The sequence below is a fragment of the Gobio gobio genome (assembly GCF_949357685.1).
Source record: "Gobio gobio genome assembly, chromosome: 12".
NCBI classification, from domain to species: Eukaryota; Metazoa; Chordata; class Actinopteri; order Cypriniformes; family Gobionidae; genus Gobio; species Gobio gobio.
This window is the reverse complement of record NC_137105.1, coordinates 14,134,756-14,152,517: the sequence shown is the minus strand read 5'-3', so window position 1 is coordinate 14,152,517 and position 17,762 is coordinate 14,134,756. Positions and strand designations below refer to the sequence as shown.

General features: G+C 40.0%; 1 protein-coding gene across 1 annotated transcript; it reads left to right on the top strand.

The window, feature by feature from the left end:
* Positions 1-3,909: 3,909 nt before the first annotated feature.
* Positions 3,910-10,739, top strand: gje1a (gap junction protein epsilon 1a; the record flags this gene model as incomplete). Its single annotated transcript, XM_079832230.1, has 3 exons — positions 3,910-3,948; positions 4,055-4,237; positions 10,338-10,739. 3 exons carry the CDS (start codon positions 3,910-3,912, stop codon positions 10,737-10,739), a joined length of 624 nt encoding a protein of 207 aa, XP_079688356.1.
* Positions 10,740-17,762: the final 7,023 nt, after the last annotated feature.

Below are 17,762 nucleotides of genomic sequence, written 5' to 3'. Positions count from 1 at the left end.
TTCTGGAAACAGTCCTTCGAGAAATGCGCAGCACACAGTCGAATATTTGGGTTGTACTGTTCTGGAACAGTGTTGTATATAATGCTTAACTACTGTTTTATAATTGTGTCCTCTTTTGGAAGGCGAAACAAAGTAGTTTGGCTTTCGCAACGAAAAACATGACACGACATGGCAGCGCAGGCGCCAACAATACCACAGCGAGAATAAAAGTTACGCCTTCTTTCTTTGTATATACATTTGGGCAGTGCTATGAAACTCTGCCCCCACAGACTGACCTAAGCCCCGTTTCCACTGAAATTACCCAGAACAATTTGTACCAGGAACTTTTTTTACAGGAACTTTTTTTCCCCCAGACCTGCTACTGTCTGCGTTTCCACTGTGGTCTAAAGTACCGTGAAGATTAGGCAAATTAGTCCGGTGATGTAGGACTGTGCGCGACTGCTCCTCCCAGTCAGTGACGGACAGTAATCCTTTTTGCGCGACACTGTCGGCAACAATAACAAGTATGGAGGAGATTCAAGCAGCGCTGCTTTTGCTGGTTATGTATTGATTTACTAAAGAGGTAATTAACAAAATGGTGGAAAACAGACGAGCACTGATACTAAAGCGTATACTGAAAGCTCGTAAAGCTAGATTTAAAATAAGACAACGTATGTTATTATCAGCTATTACGGACATTGACCGTGACATGGCTCAAACGAATGCGCACCATTGGACAGAAAGAGCAAGACTGATATTTACTGAACGCAGAACGAACCTTGCAAAATACTTTTAAAAATGAAATGCTGCGTGAGCTCAACCAATCAGCATGTTCAGCGCCCAAGTCCCACCCCTGAAAGTTCCTGAACTTTGAAAAAGTACTACCTCGCAAGCAGGGACTTTCGGAGGGGGAAATATTTACCCGGAACTTCATTTAGACCCTGGTTCCTGCGGTCAAAACACACCGAGCACCACCCCAAAGTTCCTAGTTCCTGGGGAAAGTTCCTGCGGTGGAAACACGGCTAAAGATTTGTAGGGGCATGTTTGAATGAAGCGTTGAAGGCGTGGCTGAGCCTTAACTTTTACAAAGAATATTTCTTTGGGTTTGAGACTTTGTAACTCTGCAGATCTTATACATGCATAAACAGCTACATAACATGCTAAAGAAAAAGGAAAACAAGAAATCGCATCATATGACCCCTTTAATGTTAAATTGGCTTGCCATAAGAGCCACCACTTCAATGCGTAGGCTATACAGCGTTGCTATCTATCTATCTATCTATCTATCTATCTATCTATCTATCTATCTATCTATCTATCTATCTATCTATCTATCTATCTATCTATCTATCTATCTATCTATCTATCTATCTATCTATCTATCTATCTATCTATCTATCTAAATGTATTAATTCCCCATCTTCCATATTCACCCTTTTGTTTTTTAAAGTGTATTACTTTCTTTCATTACCAAACTAACTTACTAACTGAAAACACCCAAACCCCATATATGAAAGAATGATGTTTGTCATGATATGCAGTAGCGCAAGCTGGAATTGTGCTTTCTAGACTCGTCAGGTGCAGCTTTTGTCCGCGCGCTCCCTTATCGTTGTTCGGCTAGAGTTCTTTCATGCTCTTTCTATGACTCGCAGGGGGGATTTACCGAGGGAAGAATGGCAATAAATACGTAATCAGAAAACCAACTGGGTCTGGACAACCTGAGTAGAAAAACAAGTATTTGAAAAAGAGAGAGAAAAGTTCTCCAGTCCCTTGCACAAATCTGGCGCATAACCCGGGAAGACTTGTGTCACTGGAGATGGTAAATTAGCCTACTGTACAATACAATTTGTAATCAAAACATACATAACAAGATTTTTTATTCTAACCTCCATATAGGTTTGTTTTCTCATCCTTATAGGGAATAAAAAAAACAGACACAGCAAACATGCGCATTAAGTGGTGCTGATGACAAGTTCCTTGCAGATCTTCGGATTTTGAGATATCAACCTGTTCTTGCGCCATAATGCTGAATATAGTAGCCTCATTTTAAAAGGTTGAATTCAAACTTCCAGCAATTTATTCAGGAATGATGTGTTTGACAACTCTTACTGGTTCTGCTCTGCTCTGCCAAGGAACACCTGAATGAGTTTTCAGACTACGAATGAACGCATCACAAGCCCCACTCTGGCTCTACTATTCATCTTCTTGACTTGGTTTATCGCCTTGACTTGCACCCTGGGAGCAAAATGTATATTATCTAATAGAATGTGTGTTATTTTAATGATCTAAACGTGGTAATAGGCTAAGTGAATATAATTCGCCACTGACTAAGGTTGCATTGCTAATGTCATGTTAAGTTAGTGACATCTGCTGGCATTTATGACGCTCTTGATGCAAAAATTTTAATAATTGGAAGACACAAAAAATTACAGAAGAATGTATTGAGCTATTTTTCTGACCTTAACAGGAGACATCTTTCACCGTTCATCTAAATTCCGCACGTATGCATATCTGTCACGTTTTAATGAAAATGTCTTTATGCTAACTTTCCTCTTTATCGATTCAAGGTTCCTTTTAATGAGATGTGTATGCCATTCAAGGCGTTTTTAATTGCATTTTATTTTTATGTATTTATCGAATCAGATGTGGTGGGGAAATCAATGCACTTGTATTTTAAATGAAATGGGAAAATTACGTTTTTATTTCAAAGACTTTTTATTCTCCGACATAATGCAAATAGACAAACCCATCCCAAACATCACAACATCTATTGAACGGCAACATACTAAGACTATAAACTCATACAATGGAGTCCTCCATCATTCATGCCACTGATCTCTATGAGCTAACAAACAATCAAGCACGGTCGGTCATATATGAAGCATCATTTTGATTGACAGCAATGCTTGCGTGTGCACCACGTGCGCAATGACCGTATGACCGCCAGACCCCAGTACTCTTATTTCGGTAATTAGCATCTCTGTGGCCATAATGATCTATTCTTTGCTACGTTTCTTTGATGCCTTGCCTGTCTGTTTGCTCTTTGGTTTATAACTCGAAAAAGCTTGCCGTCAGAAAGGCGCCCCCAACATGCTGCTTTTCCAGCAGGTCTGTCTTTCCCTCGGGACGCAGTGACATGAGAGCAGGACCTCGGTTCTGATTAAGAAGGGGGATGAACAACACTCCGCCTGGATTACGGTTGGTGTGTGGACTTTTAATAGACGATTTAACACGTTTCTTACCGTGTGAACGTTTCTCGTGCTGTTTTATAGAGGAAACACTACTGGAAAGTCTAGAGAAACTTCCAGCTGGCCTGTTGTTGGCCTGTTAGCTGTTATCAGAGATAGATAATGTAGTATAGATATACGTTATAAAGAAAAACAGTTTTTATTTAAACAACTATTTACATAAATATAAGTTAGAGGTGTCTGGAAAGCCTTCTAAGGATCTCAAAATCCCAGGATATCACTACTTAACCAGTTTTCAAATTGTTTTACAAAAGGCCAATGTTGGCTTGAATCCAATTGCCTGTTTAAGTACTGCTCATGAATTAAAAATATATTTGTTCATCTGTTAATTGTTGTTTTCCTTTATGTCATCTGCCCAGTGATACAAATGCAATTGTTGCAATTGTCATGTTAGCTCTGCTCTATTGTTAGATGCAAGAGTTGTTTTTTCGCTGACTTAGTTGAATAGGGATTAGCCGACAACATGTCCCGTGGCCTTTGTTATTTTCCTTTTTGTTTTTTGCACTGAGTGAGTAAATTGATGAAGGCACTGTGGATAAAAGAGACTGCATTGACAAGGGGTTTCTAAAGAGAAAGGTCATTTTGAGGTTCAGAATTGCTATCTGCCTCATCCCAAGGCCAGAAGACTGGCAATGTTGGTGACACGCAACCCTAGAATGATGCAGAGCCGTGAAACCAAATTATGTCATTAAACTACATCAAAACCTTTTATGAAGGATGTGTAAGTATGCAGTCTAAAGTTTTACCTTGCATGCAAATTTAGAGATGTGTTTGAAAATGATTTTAGTGAATATGTGTTAATAAGATCTCTTAATTGCATGTTTCAGCTCAGGCCTCCGACGGTGATAGGCCAGTTCCACACGCTGTTTTTCGGCTCTGTGCGTACGTTTTTCCTTGGAGTCCTTGGATTCGCCGTCTATGGCAATGAGGCCCTCCACTTCAGCTGTGATCCGGACAAAAGGGAAATAAACCTTTACTGTTACAACCAGTTCAGGCCGATAACACCTCAGGTAAAAGTGCAAATATAGGGATTTGAATTGATAGGTCACTCAGAAAGGAAAATTACCCCATGATTTACTCACTCTCAAGCCATCTTAGGTGTATATGATATTCTTCTTTCAGGCAAATACAATCGGCAAAACTGATTTCCGTATTCAACTTACACAGAAATAGAGTTGTTCCGAATCCGATACTAGTATCGGCGAGTACTTGAACCCATGTACCGATCCGATACCATTTTCTTAAACAAGACTGACCGCAAGCTTTGCTTTGCTCAGAATGCATTGCAAACAGAGGAAGTTGTGCTGTGTTGCCACAAGCACTGTTTAGAGCAGCGAAGAAGAAATGAAAAAGCGTTAGCAGTATGGCAGCTGTTTAGCAGTATTTCATACTGGACCAACCAGAGAGTAAAATGGTGACTAGGGATGTCACAAGTACGAGCACTTCAGTACCAAGTCGGTGCTGAAATTAAAAAAATGTGATGATACCAGCATTTATGTAGTACCGGTAGTAAGTTACTGACTCCCGAGTTCCGAGTAGGCTATATTTGGTAACCGCAGCTGCCTTCAGTCGCTTCCGTGTTAATCTAAGCGCAGGGCTCCAGACTGTAGCCAAATATATACTAGTGTCTGTGAATATTAAACTGCAAAATACTATTTAAAATATTACTCCTGCAAATTCTACGTCTCTGTGGATGACGGCCGCAGATGTGCGCGCGCACACACACACACGCTTGACACTCGGTAGTCTCTGCCTACAAAGAATGCACGAACGCATAAACCATCACTTCATGAGAATTTACCGTTTCATTTGAGAAAACTGTCATATCATGAACACAGACACTCAAAGATCTTCACGGCAACCCGTCAAAATAAAAGTTTGGTTTAACGTGAATAAATTTACAATATATTAAGCTACTGTTGTAGCCTACAGTAGATTTAGCTACGTCTCTGTGTAATAATAATACGTCTATATTAATAATAATAATTATGCCTAGAAGGTTGCTTATTTTTTACTTGTTTTGTTGTAAAGAGATTATTTTCCGATTAATATATCATTTTTTATATTCCTAGACTTATTTGTTGCACAGTTTTTTATACAGTTATATTGTAAAACTAAAATGTCTTTTTCAGTTTGCGGTGTTCGATTTGTGGATGCATTTGAAGTTCTTTTTCGCTTAAGAAAAATAAATAATATTACTGATAATAAAAATACTGTAATAAATACAGTAGTTCACCATGCGTTTGTTCATGTTTTATTAAGGGATAAGTCTGAAGCACACCATAAAATAATTCTAGCAATTCATACAGGGCTAGTTGTATATACTGCTGTATATACAGATACACACCCAGGTATCGGATCAGTACTCGTATCGGCCGATACCCTGAGCCCAGGTATCGGAATCGGTATCGGGAAGGGAAAAAGGGTATCGGAACATCTCTACACAGAAAGTGTAACGCCCTCTCGCAGTTCAAACGCTTACGCTACGTCCAACGTCATACGTCACGGCAGTTATGTTTTTTTAAATACGGAAGGTGGTAGGTCTGGTGGAAGTTAGATATTTTACTTTAGAACGTTTTAAATATGGGTATTTTCCTTACACAAACGCTTCGCTTCGCTTCACTTTAGAAGGCCTTTATTAACCCCCTGGAGCCATGTGGATATCTTTTATAATGGATGGATATACTTTTTTAGGCTTCAAATTTTGGGCAGCCATTCACTGCCATTATAATGCTTGGATTAGCCAGGACATGTTTTAATGTAACTCTGATTGCATTCGTCTGAAAGAAGAATGTCATATACACCTAGGATGGCTTGAGGATGAGTAAATCATGGGGTAATTTTCATTTTTGGGTGAACTATCCCTTTATTAAATGTTATTGTGTTTGGTTACACTTTTTATTTTTTAATATAGTTACATTGTACTTACTCAAATAAGTACTGAGTAATATTAATTAACTACATGTACCTACTATAGAGTTATGGTTTAGGGGTTAGTTACTAGTAATTATGCATAATTTACTGTTATTACATGTAGTAACGTGAAACTACTGCACAATATATCGGCCACCACATCGGTATCGGCCGATATATGTTCATATGTTCACGATATATTAAAGCCGATAAGTAATGTATTATTTCCTTCAGCTGAGACACTTCAGATGCGCACTTTTCGCTATGATGGTTTTGAATTACTTGAAAAATTATTGGAATCACTTCAAAAAGGAAAATACAGTTAAGTGTGTTGCATACAATTACCATAAAATAGAACATTATAATTGTGTGCTTGGGATATGGTTTTTAATGATGAACTTTTGTTTTGTTATCAGGCTGTCAAAAAAGATATAACAATTTTGATTTAGTTTTATCGGCCAATATATCAGTTATTGGCTTTCAAATATAAATAATTATTGGTTATCGATATCGGCAAAAATGTTCATATTGATGCATCCCTAACTTTTATTTTTTGGGTGAAAACATATTAGGGGTGTCGCGATATACCAGTATTGACAATAACGGTGATATTGAATATTGAAGAGGAATATTTTTGTTAAAGCAGCACTAGGTAGGTTTTGCTCTTGGGGTCCCCCTACAGTTGGGAAACAGTATTGTCCTCTACTACTGTCGTAAACTCTGTCATTCTGCATCAGGGGATGCATCGCATGTGCATTTGTTGACATGACAACCATGATAGCCCTGAACACTGCAGGTGGAGTTCACATGCAGGTGTTCTGCTTGCGTCACGTGTGAAATGTCTTCATCCCAGGTACAGTGGGATATGTTTCAGCATGTCATATGAATATAATTTCATGGGTTTTATTTTTTTTCAAACGCCAAATGATCGCGATGCTTACGTTTACAAGCCAGCGTCATTATAGTAGCCTAGTCTATTGGTTCCCGTTTTACAGAATCTATATGATACTTCCATTCAATGTTTGAGTGGTAGGTAATAACCATATATCGTCAATATTATAATATCAAGCTACCATAGATGAATCTGCAAATTTGAAAAATCGATTTGCATTATAGCTTGAGGCAAGACAAATAAACAAATATCACAGACATGTTAGGTATCCTAAAATATGATTTTATACGTCTTATGTATTTATTTGCAAGAATGTAGCCCCTCCTCCTTCAGCTCACGCCAATGAGCAAACGCTGGCCCAATGTTGATCCTCGTCCTGCCTTTAATCCGATCACTTTCTCGTTTCCTCTTTTTGCTTTCCTCCGACAAAACCTTTGCTTTCTTATTTTTCTGTGCTGCTTCGGCCATGACTATAACATTCGGCAAACAAATGATAGTTGGGCTCGCACGTCCGAATTTAAGGAAGTGGGGGTGGTGGTGGAAGTGACGTATATGCAGTAAAGCGGTCGAATTTTGTAGTTCTTTTTGTTCTCGGGTTACTACCCGAAACCCGAAGTTTAAAAGTACGATTAAAAACAATACAGACCCCGTCAGGCTATGGCAGACGTGTCATTCAACCTATTGTAAGTCGATGTATCATCACAAGAGTCTTGAAAATATATTATAAAGGTTGAAATGTTACCTACTGCTGCTTTAAATAGGGCGATTTATCCATTATGGTGCGCTAAACTCTCACATTCATACTCGCCATCAGAGGGCACCCTCACGCAGAAAGTCCACAAGTGAGACCCATAGAAGTATTCAACTTTAGGAAATCCCTAATATGGAAAGATGCAGCAAAATAATGCTACATTCCAGTTCGCTTTTATTATGCCCTTCACTCGCTAACTTCCCTCCATCTCGTTCACTTGGATGTGCGTCATTGCTTACGTTGCATGAGTGCCCACTACTGGCGAAACCTTTGCAATGGACTGCATTGGAACGTCCTAAGCCCTCGATCACTTGGAATCCACTATGGAGTTGATTTATTATTTTTTTTTTTCCTTTACGAAATTGTTTAATGCAGCATTCTATATGCATATAGATGTGTTTGGGTTGTTTTAAATGTTTTTAAAAATAATTAAAATATCATAGATTTATTTGTGGTGGGGTAAATTAAATGCGATATGCTGTGACGTCACATTCGTGTTGCATTGTGGTATATGAAGCTGCCTGAAGTGCACACATGAAGTAGACTCGCTCCCTCGCTAAAAATCAAGGGGGTAATCTAGCCCCCGGAAAGCTTACCTTCCATATGGGCAGCCATTGCTAACAAAGCCATCACCTGCTGTTAGCATCCCATTGACTCCCATTCATTTTGGCCTCACTTTGACAGTGAATATCTTTACATCTGAGGCATTTAAAGACTCCATCCGTCCATTGTTTATTTCTAAACAAACACGACAATGTATAAAAGGCTCCATTACCTTGTACCTTACACTATTGCCCCGTTGAAGCTGTTTTTGTCAAATATAGGCTAACGATTGCGCCATAACCACGCGACTGTGTCGCGTTGTTGAGCAAATTACCGTATAGACCCGAGGAGAAGCTCGTAGGCAATCTTTTACTGTCTATGAGGGAATCAGGGGGACGTGGAGGCATAAACGCCGATAGAGATGTTGCAGATCCTGCTTCATTCATCAAAAGTTGCTCCTACTCACCCTCTCTGTCTCTGCAAGATTCTGTGATTCAGATTTGACTTTGCACAACTACTAGAAGTCTTACAACTGTCAGACAGGTTGCTCACGTCACATCTACGTCGTCAAGCTCAGTCCGAGGCTGCGCAGTACGCTCAGCCATCAGGAAGTGAGTGCTTCTATCTGACTTCAGTTTTCTCCGTTGAAGTCTATGGCGTCGCTCTGTCCATTTGTTTTACTGTCTATGGTTAAAATCGAGGGAGGTAGGGTCTGTCCATGTGAACTTCCCTCGTCCACTTCAGGAAGTGGAACTCACTTCAAAATGGCGGCAGGGATTCCCCCGAGGGGTAGTGCTCAGGGAAGTTTGCAAGTGCGTGTCTAAAAGTGGAGTGGAACGCAGCCTAAAACGCAGACATTTTGACTGAGAATTAACACACCATTGTGACAGTATATGGTTTATCTGCGGTCTTCAAGCCATGTTGGTTATTCTCGTAAGAATAATGTATGTTTATAATGCAATGCTAATCAACAAAGCATTTATCACTGTATAGCTATAAAATAATAGAATTTCTGCCTCATTCTGTGATAAGAATTTTATTTGTATTTTAATTAGGGTATGCCATTTCTTTAGGTGGGTATGCCATTTCTTGGAGTTGGGTTCCAAATAGGGATGCAAGTTAACAGGTTAAGGTATTAGTGTTGTTAAAGTTTATTTATAATACTGTCGAACAGTATTTTTTCTCTCCTGGTTATTTCTTAGGCAGTCAAAGAAGCCAGAGTCTCAATTGTTGTATGCAATGTGATTCATTGGCTAAGAAAGAAAGCAAAACACATAATAAACAAAGTAAAGATGAATTTGACTGATAACATTGTTTGACCCCCCCCCCCCCCCCATATATATTTCTATATACTGTATATCGCGATATATCGTTACCGTGAATTGTTTTGGCCACAGTAACAGTGATGGGAAACGTCTGATATCGTGACAGTCCTAAACCATATATTTGAGGGCAAAATGACAAATTGAAAAACCAATTTTAAAGTCACCATGAAATCAAAATGGACAATTCTTATTTTTTATGGAATATATTGCTGTGTTTATTATAAATTATTTATCTGTGCACATCATTATTTTTTCCTTTTATTCACGTGCCCTCATAATCTTTAATCAAAATAACTGTCCCCACTCTTGCAGCGACAACTCTTCTCTTCTCTTCTCTTCTCTTCTCTTCTCTTCTCTTCTCTTCTCTTCTCTTCTCTTCTCTTCTCTTCTCTTCTCTTCTCTTCTCTTCTCTTCTCTTCTCTTCTCTTCTCTTCTCTTCTCTTCTCTTCTCTGATGATGTTTACTGGCACTCACATGACATCACAGCAATAGCAAACCATAACGATCCAACAATACAATCAAATCCTGACGTAAAAAAATTTTGTCTCCGCGGCCCCTACATTTTTTCTTGTCTGAGAAGCTGCTTCACTCAGATATACATCACAATAGAAAAGACTATTGCAACTTCCGTTTCATGATGATTTTAAAGACAGCAAAGTAACATAAAATTTTCTTTTTTCTTGTAGGTATTCTGGGCGTTGCAGCTAGTCACTGTCTTGGTACCTGGAGCTGTGTTTCATCTTTATGCTGCCTGTAAAAATATAAACCAGGAGGAGATCCTTCAGCGACCGATGTCCACAGTCTTTTACATCATCTCTGTCCTGTTGAGAATAGTTCTTGAAGTCTTAGCATTTTGGCTTCAGAGCCACCTCTTTGGGTTCCTGGTTAATCCTATTTATATGTGCGATGCCAGTGGCCTTGAAAAGATCTTCAACATCTCAAAATGTATGGTCCCGGAACACTTCGAGAAGACTATCTTCCTCAGTGCAATGTACACCTTTACAATCATCACCATTCTCCTCTGTATTGCTGAGATTTTTGAGATTCTGTTCCGAAGACTGGGCTATTTAAACCAGCCAGTGTCTTGAGAATTTAGAAAGTGTGTTTCAACAATGTTTGTTTTTATGTATTCTATGGGTCTCTGAACGACAGACAGGACATAAACCCACATACCTCTGGACTTTCTGGTGGTAGACACAGAAAAGCCCTATTCGGACGGTAATTGTTTCTCGTGGGGTCATAAGGTATTTTCATCATTGACAGGGGCTAGTCAGTGATTTTATTGTCGTCCGAATTCTCCCACCATCCGTGTAAAAATCCCTGGCCGAATTACCTACTATTTTTTGACAACACCAAGGTCGTGTGGTAATTTAAGTGCTGTCTGAATCCACATCTCTGAGTTTTCAAGAATATATAACTTCAAAATTCACTGTTTATATCCTTTTTGACCACTGCAGAGCACCGTACAGTTGCGCTTTGCTGTAATTTGGATGCATTTTAAAGATCTACACTCACCTAAAGGATTATTAGGAACACCTGTTCAATTTCTCATTAATGCAATTATCTAATCAACCAATCACATGGCAGTTGCTTCAATGCATTTAGGGGTGTGGTCCTGGTGTAATAACTGAATGGATAACTGAATGTCAGAATGGGAAAGAAAGGTGATTTAAGCAATTTTGAGCGTGGCATGGTTGTTGGTGCGAGACGGGCCGGTCTGAGTATTTCACAATCTGCTCAGTTACTGGGATTTTCATTTCTAGGGTTTACAAAGAATGGTGTGAAAAGGGAAAAACATCCAGTATGCGGCAGTCCTGTGGGCGAAAATGCCTTGTTGATGCTAGAGGTCAGAGGAGAATGGGCCGACTGATTCAAGCTGATAGAAGAGCAACTTTGACTGAAATAACCACTCGTTACAACCGAGGTATGCAGCAAAGCATTTGTCAAGCCACAACACACACAACCTTGAGGCGGATGGGCTACAACAGCAGAAGATCCCACCGGGTACCACTCATCTCCACTACAAATAGGAAAAAGAGGCTACAATTTGCACGGGCTCACCAAAATTGGAGAGTTGAAGACTGGAAAAATGTTGCCTGGTCTGATGAGTCTCGATTTCTGTTGAGACATTCAGATGGTAGAGTCAGAATTTGGCGTAAACAGAATGAGAACATGGATCCATCATGCCTTGTTACCACTGTGCAGGCTGGTGATAATGGTGTGGGGGATGTTTTGTTGGCACACTTAAGGCCCCTTAGTGCCAATTGGGCATCGTTTAAATGCCACGGCCTACCTGAGCATTGTTTCTGACCATGTCCATCCCTTTATGACCACCATGTACCCATCTTCTGATGGCTACGTCCAGCAGGATAATGCACCATGTCACAAAGCTCAAATCATTTCAAATTGGTTTCTTGAACATGACAATGAGTTCACTGTACTAAAATGGCCCCCACAGTCATCAGATCTCAACCCAATAGAGCATCTTTGGGATGTGGTGGAACGGGAGCTTCCTGCCCTGGATGTGCATCCCACAAATCTCCATCAACTGCAAGATGCTATCCTATCAATATGGGCCAACATTTCTAAAGAATCCTTTCAGCACCTTGTTGAATCAATGCCACGTAGAATTAAGGCAGTTCTGAAGGCGAAAGGGGGTCAAACACAGTATTAGTATGGTGTTCCTAATAATCCTTTAGGTGAGTGTATACTTTTATTACTGAAATGCTGGCAAGTATTTACAAGAGCATTATATTTCATCACCGCTCAAAAAATAAAAAGAAGAAAAGCACATAAATATTTAAAATCGGCCATTGTTACGGCAGCAAATATATATGTTAAAAAAATAACCAAACAGCATTATGTTTACCTCATGTAAATAAGAGGCTGTATTAACTTATTTCCACTCATTTCCATGTGGAATAAAATGACATCCTTTATTGTGAGATAAAATACAAGACAGAAAACTATTTTAACTATAATGTGCATCTATATAGCTTCCTATTTTTAAACAGATTTAAATAATTAAATAATAATTAGGATATTATTTTCCTATTTAATTAAATATGCATTTATTTTTATTATACCAAGCATATGACATTTTATTTACAGCATGTTATTGACCACGTGAGCAGCGCGTTCCCAGGTGCGCAGGATCACAAAACTCGCTCCTCCACCCTGAATAAATCACCATCCGAATGCACGAGTTTTATCACTGAGGTGGCATGCAAATTAATTTTCTCGGACTTCCACGTGAGAAACAATTACCGTCCGAATAGTGCTAAAGACATGTTTTTTTTTTTTAAACTAAACAATTTATTATTCCTTTTCTGGAAGAAAAAAAAACAAGCCTAATTAATGACAAGGGACTTTTTAGTTTTAAGCATACATATTTAAGCCTAAATAAGTCACCTCTCTTGCAAGGGTAACTTAAATATATATTTCATTTATTGACTTATGTAAGCTGATATAAACCCACATAAGTATTTAGTAATTATTCTCTTTGCAATATTATTTAGATTTATACTTTATATTGAAGTACTACACACATTGCGAGTACTATTTTGACAAATATTCTTTTATTTAAATTTGAACAATGATTCATTCTTCCTAAAAGGGAATAAAAACATTATTGATTGGTCAGTGGGATTGCACAACTTGGTCACAATTATGCACATTGATAGTATATTCATCATGGTGTTGATTTCCATATAGTTTCCATATAGTTACAAGTCCATTTGAGAATTATCTTGTGCGTTTGTAGTATTTGTATCTGTACATTTTCATCAGGTATCCATCCAACTTTTGTTATTATTCTCAGCTAAGTGTTTCATCTCAGGTACAAAATGGCATACTGTGAACTCTTATTTTTTGTCAGCTGGAAACTATTTGTTAAGAATATCATTTATGCATTAGAGAAACATCTGACAGCAGGTCTGGCCTGCACATCTTCCCACTGTTTCAATACCACAGCTGTTGGATTAATAGCTTTTGTATTATGTTTAGAGGGTTGAACATTTATTTTTATTTTTTTTGATCACCAGTGTCTATGGGATTTATGATATGAAAATCTTCATATAGGTAACAAATATTATGACTGCCATAATGTATTATCATTTAGTGTTAAGTAACTCATAGTCAGAATAAACAGAACTGCTTGTGGATCCACGGCACTGATACAATGCTTTCATAATGTTTGTGAAGTTCCAATCAAGGAAAACATTTTAAAATAGTTGTGTCACTCTTTTTGTTTACACAATACCATATCAATGATATTTACACATAATATGATGGGAATACAATAAAAGCTGAATCTATTGAATAACAGGAACTAAAACTTTAATACTGTAGTCCGTAACTGTTTTTGCGCTCTAGCGGTTAATAAACAACTGCATGCATCTTGCGTAAGAACATTGCAGCCGGAGCTACTTCTCTGTTTATGTCTAAGGTGTCACACAGGGACTGTGCTCCTCCGCTGTGGTTCCTACCAGACCGGTCTGAAATAGTCCCAATATAAACACTTATTATAAGTGTACCATGCATAACGATTCAGGGTAAGACAAAAACATGGCTTGGAAATGGATTCATGTTGTACATTCTCATTATAAAACTTTACATTATATTATTTTACAGTACCATAAACCTCTGTGCAGTAAACCTAGCCTATAGGCACACCATGTTGCATTGTAGAGCATTTGAAAAAAATATTGATTATTAAAATTTTATTAGTGTTAGTTCACCCAAAAATGTAATTTCTGTCATTAATTACTCATCCTTATGTCGACCCGTAAGACCTTCGTTCATATTCGGAACACAAATTAAGATATTTTTGATGAAATCCGAGAGCTTTCTAACCCCACATCAGCAACACAATGACCACTTTCAAGGCCCAAAGGTATAAAAGAGTTTGTTAAAATGTGTGACTACAGTGGTTCAACCTTAATGTTATGAAGCGACGAGAATAGTTTTTATGTGCAAAAAAGAAACAAAAATACAGACTATATTCAACAATCTCTTCTCTTTCTTGTCACTCTCTTACACTATTCACGTTGTTGGGCTATTCACACAATGCAGTGCTTCCGGGTTGTACGGCAGAACGCTGGCTCACTATTGGCTGTTGTGGTGCTTGCATGAATTGTGTAGGAGAGTGACACGAAAGAGAAGAGATTGTTGAGTAAAGTCGTTATTTTTTTTGCCCACAAAAAGTATTCTCTTTGCTTCATTAAAGGGTTAGTTCACCCAAAAATGAAAATTCTGTCATTAATTACTTACCCTCATGTCGTTTGACACCCGTAAGACCTCCGTTCATCTTCGGAACACAAATGAAGATATTTTAGTTGTAATCTGATGGCTCAGAAAGGTCTCCATTGGCACAATGCACTTTACACTCTCAAGACCCATAAAAGGTACTAAAGACGTCGTTACAAAGTCCATCTCACTACAGTGGTTCTTTATGAATCAACGAGAATAGTTTTTTTGCGCAAAAAAAACCTAAATAACGACTTACATAGTGATGACCGATTTCAAAACAATGCATCATGAAGCTTCGAAGCGTTATGAATCAGCGAGTCGAATCATGATTCGGATCGTGTGTCAAACCGCCAAACGTTGAGTTATGCATATAACTACTGTTCACAGAAGGAGGGAAACGAGGTACAACACATGACTATGGGATATCGCGCTCTAGCGCCATCTGCTGAAGACACCTTTATTCACGCCTGAAAGGCCAATGACGCATGACGACGTGGGCGGGGTCACGACCCACAGCATATAAATGCAGTCGTATGCGTCATTTCCCTTGTTCAGTCCAGCTCTTCACCGAGCCCCGACTGTGCGGGGCCCAGAGGTGTTGTACCTCGTTTCCCTCCTTCTGGGAACAGTAGTTATATGCATAACTCAACGTTCCCATTCAGTCGGTCAACTCGGTACAACACATGACTATGGGACATATATTCACGCCCCGCCAAGTCGCTGAACTAAACGTAATAGACCAGCACCGCCACATAACCCTTTTCCGAGGGAAAGATGCATGGCCCCTATAAAAACCCCTGTGGTTTGCACAGCCTGAGTTACTGTTGCCGTAGTGGCAACTAGCGGGTACACCGGACAAATGTGCACAGTGATGCCCAGCTGGCATCCCACGAGAATATTAAACCAAGCCCCTGACATCTCCATGCCCTTGTAGAGTGCTCACACACCTCACCAGGCAGAACCAACTCCTTCCATGCTATAGAAATAGCCTTGTACAATCCAATGTGAAAGACATCGCTCAGATAGCGGCTTCCCACTGGCTGAGTTGGAAAACATGACAAAAGGCTGGTCAGGCGAGTGCATAGCCTGCAACTGCCGAACGCACCTGCGTACGAATCGCAAATGGCGCAAAGCACAAAGCAAGTATCCTGTTTTTCTCTGAGTCAGAGATTTCATAGGGCAGACAGCTCGAACGAGAGCATACTCCCAACCTGACTTTAGGCATATACGCCGCATTTGGATGCAACACCACCAAGTGCAGCTTGGGTGCAAACTGCAAAGGGGATGCACCAATAGCGCATGAAGATAACCAACATGCTTTGCTGGTGCCAGTATCCATGACAAGGAATCATCCTTATATTCAAGGATTCTAAAGGCTTAAACGGAGGTTCACACCTAGCCTCCAGATCAACCATCAGGTCATGACCATTACAGTTTGTAACGAGCCTAAAAACGCTGACCTTAAAGCTCCAGGTATACTTTGGATGTCTGCGTTCTGCGCACCATTCGTGTGACGTAAAATCTCGTCAACAGGAGGGCCTTTGGTGCGCATGCCACAGCGTATGAGTGACTTGACCACTTGCGGACAAAGTTCACTCAGAAGCACGCATTCCGAACCCCTCAACACTTAAGTCCAAAGTATTCCGTCAGCATGCAGCCCAATTGTTTTTGAGAATGCATGGAAGGTGCGCATACAACAGCGCATGTGCAAGAAAAACAGAAGCGACAGAAGAGTCACAACAATTATACTGCACATGTATTGAACTTGGTCATCCGCGCTCATTCGACTGCGTGTGTGACGCATCTGGATGCGGGAAATTAACCATACCCGGCCTTCCTGGCCAAAGGAGTATACCGTGACCAGCTCACACTCTCAACAGATGGAGTGGAACGCGAGAGTTCCCTGACAGTCCGTGAACTGTCCGTGTGACGTAATAATCACCATTAGGAGAGTCCGCAGATGGCCGCGCACACTGTCCGTGTGCAGCCCAATTTTTGGGACCGCGGACGGTGCACATAAAACAGCACGTGCGAGTGACATGAATCATATAGCATGTTTCCTATGTACTACTGTACACTCAAAGCGCTTTACACTCATGTCAGGGGTCTCTCCTCAACCACCAGCAGTGTTCAGCATCCACTTGGATGATGCAAGGGCAGTCACAGTACAATGGCACCAGCGCGCTCACCACACACCAACTATAGGTGGAGAGGAGAGAGAGAGCACTTGAAAACCAAAGCACTCGAAAACCAAAAATGCACTAGATAGTGCACATGCGCCAAAAGCACCTTTCCACTGATGTGGGCAATGGAGTAGGCTATACTTTGAAAAACTCACACTCTCGACTGTGCCCGAAACGGAGCAAAAATCGTAGTATGCCAGGACCCTCTTAAGGAACCGAAAAATGCGCGCTTTAGCGCAGCACCATTAATGCCCTCATGAAAGCCGAAAACAGTCGCCCGAGAAACTTCCAGCATGGAATGGGAGTGACTTTTCTTCGGAGAAGAAAACAGTATCAATCAGGCACTGACACAGTGATACAGATTTTCACCTGCACCAAACTTCAAACATGCGCTACTTCAACACAACACGGTGTGCTTCAGAAAGCAAGCGCCCTGTTTTGTAGCTATAGTCAGATTCTCCCTCTCTTAACATGTAGACCCTTAGAGACCACAGTTCCGGCCGAGGGTGCAGAATCTGCCTCCTGCATAGGGGAAGACACCATGGTGTGTGTCCTTAACAGCAATGCCATGATGCTTGTGTACCATTTCTTTTTCTCTGGCCAGCAAGATGCCACCAAAATCAGTGATGGACCCTTCTGCATACAGCAGAATCCTGGGCTATACGTGTTGGGACATCC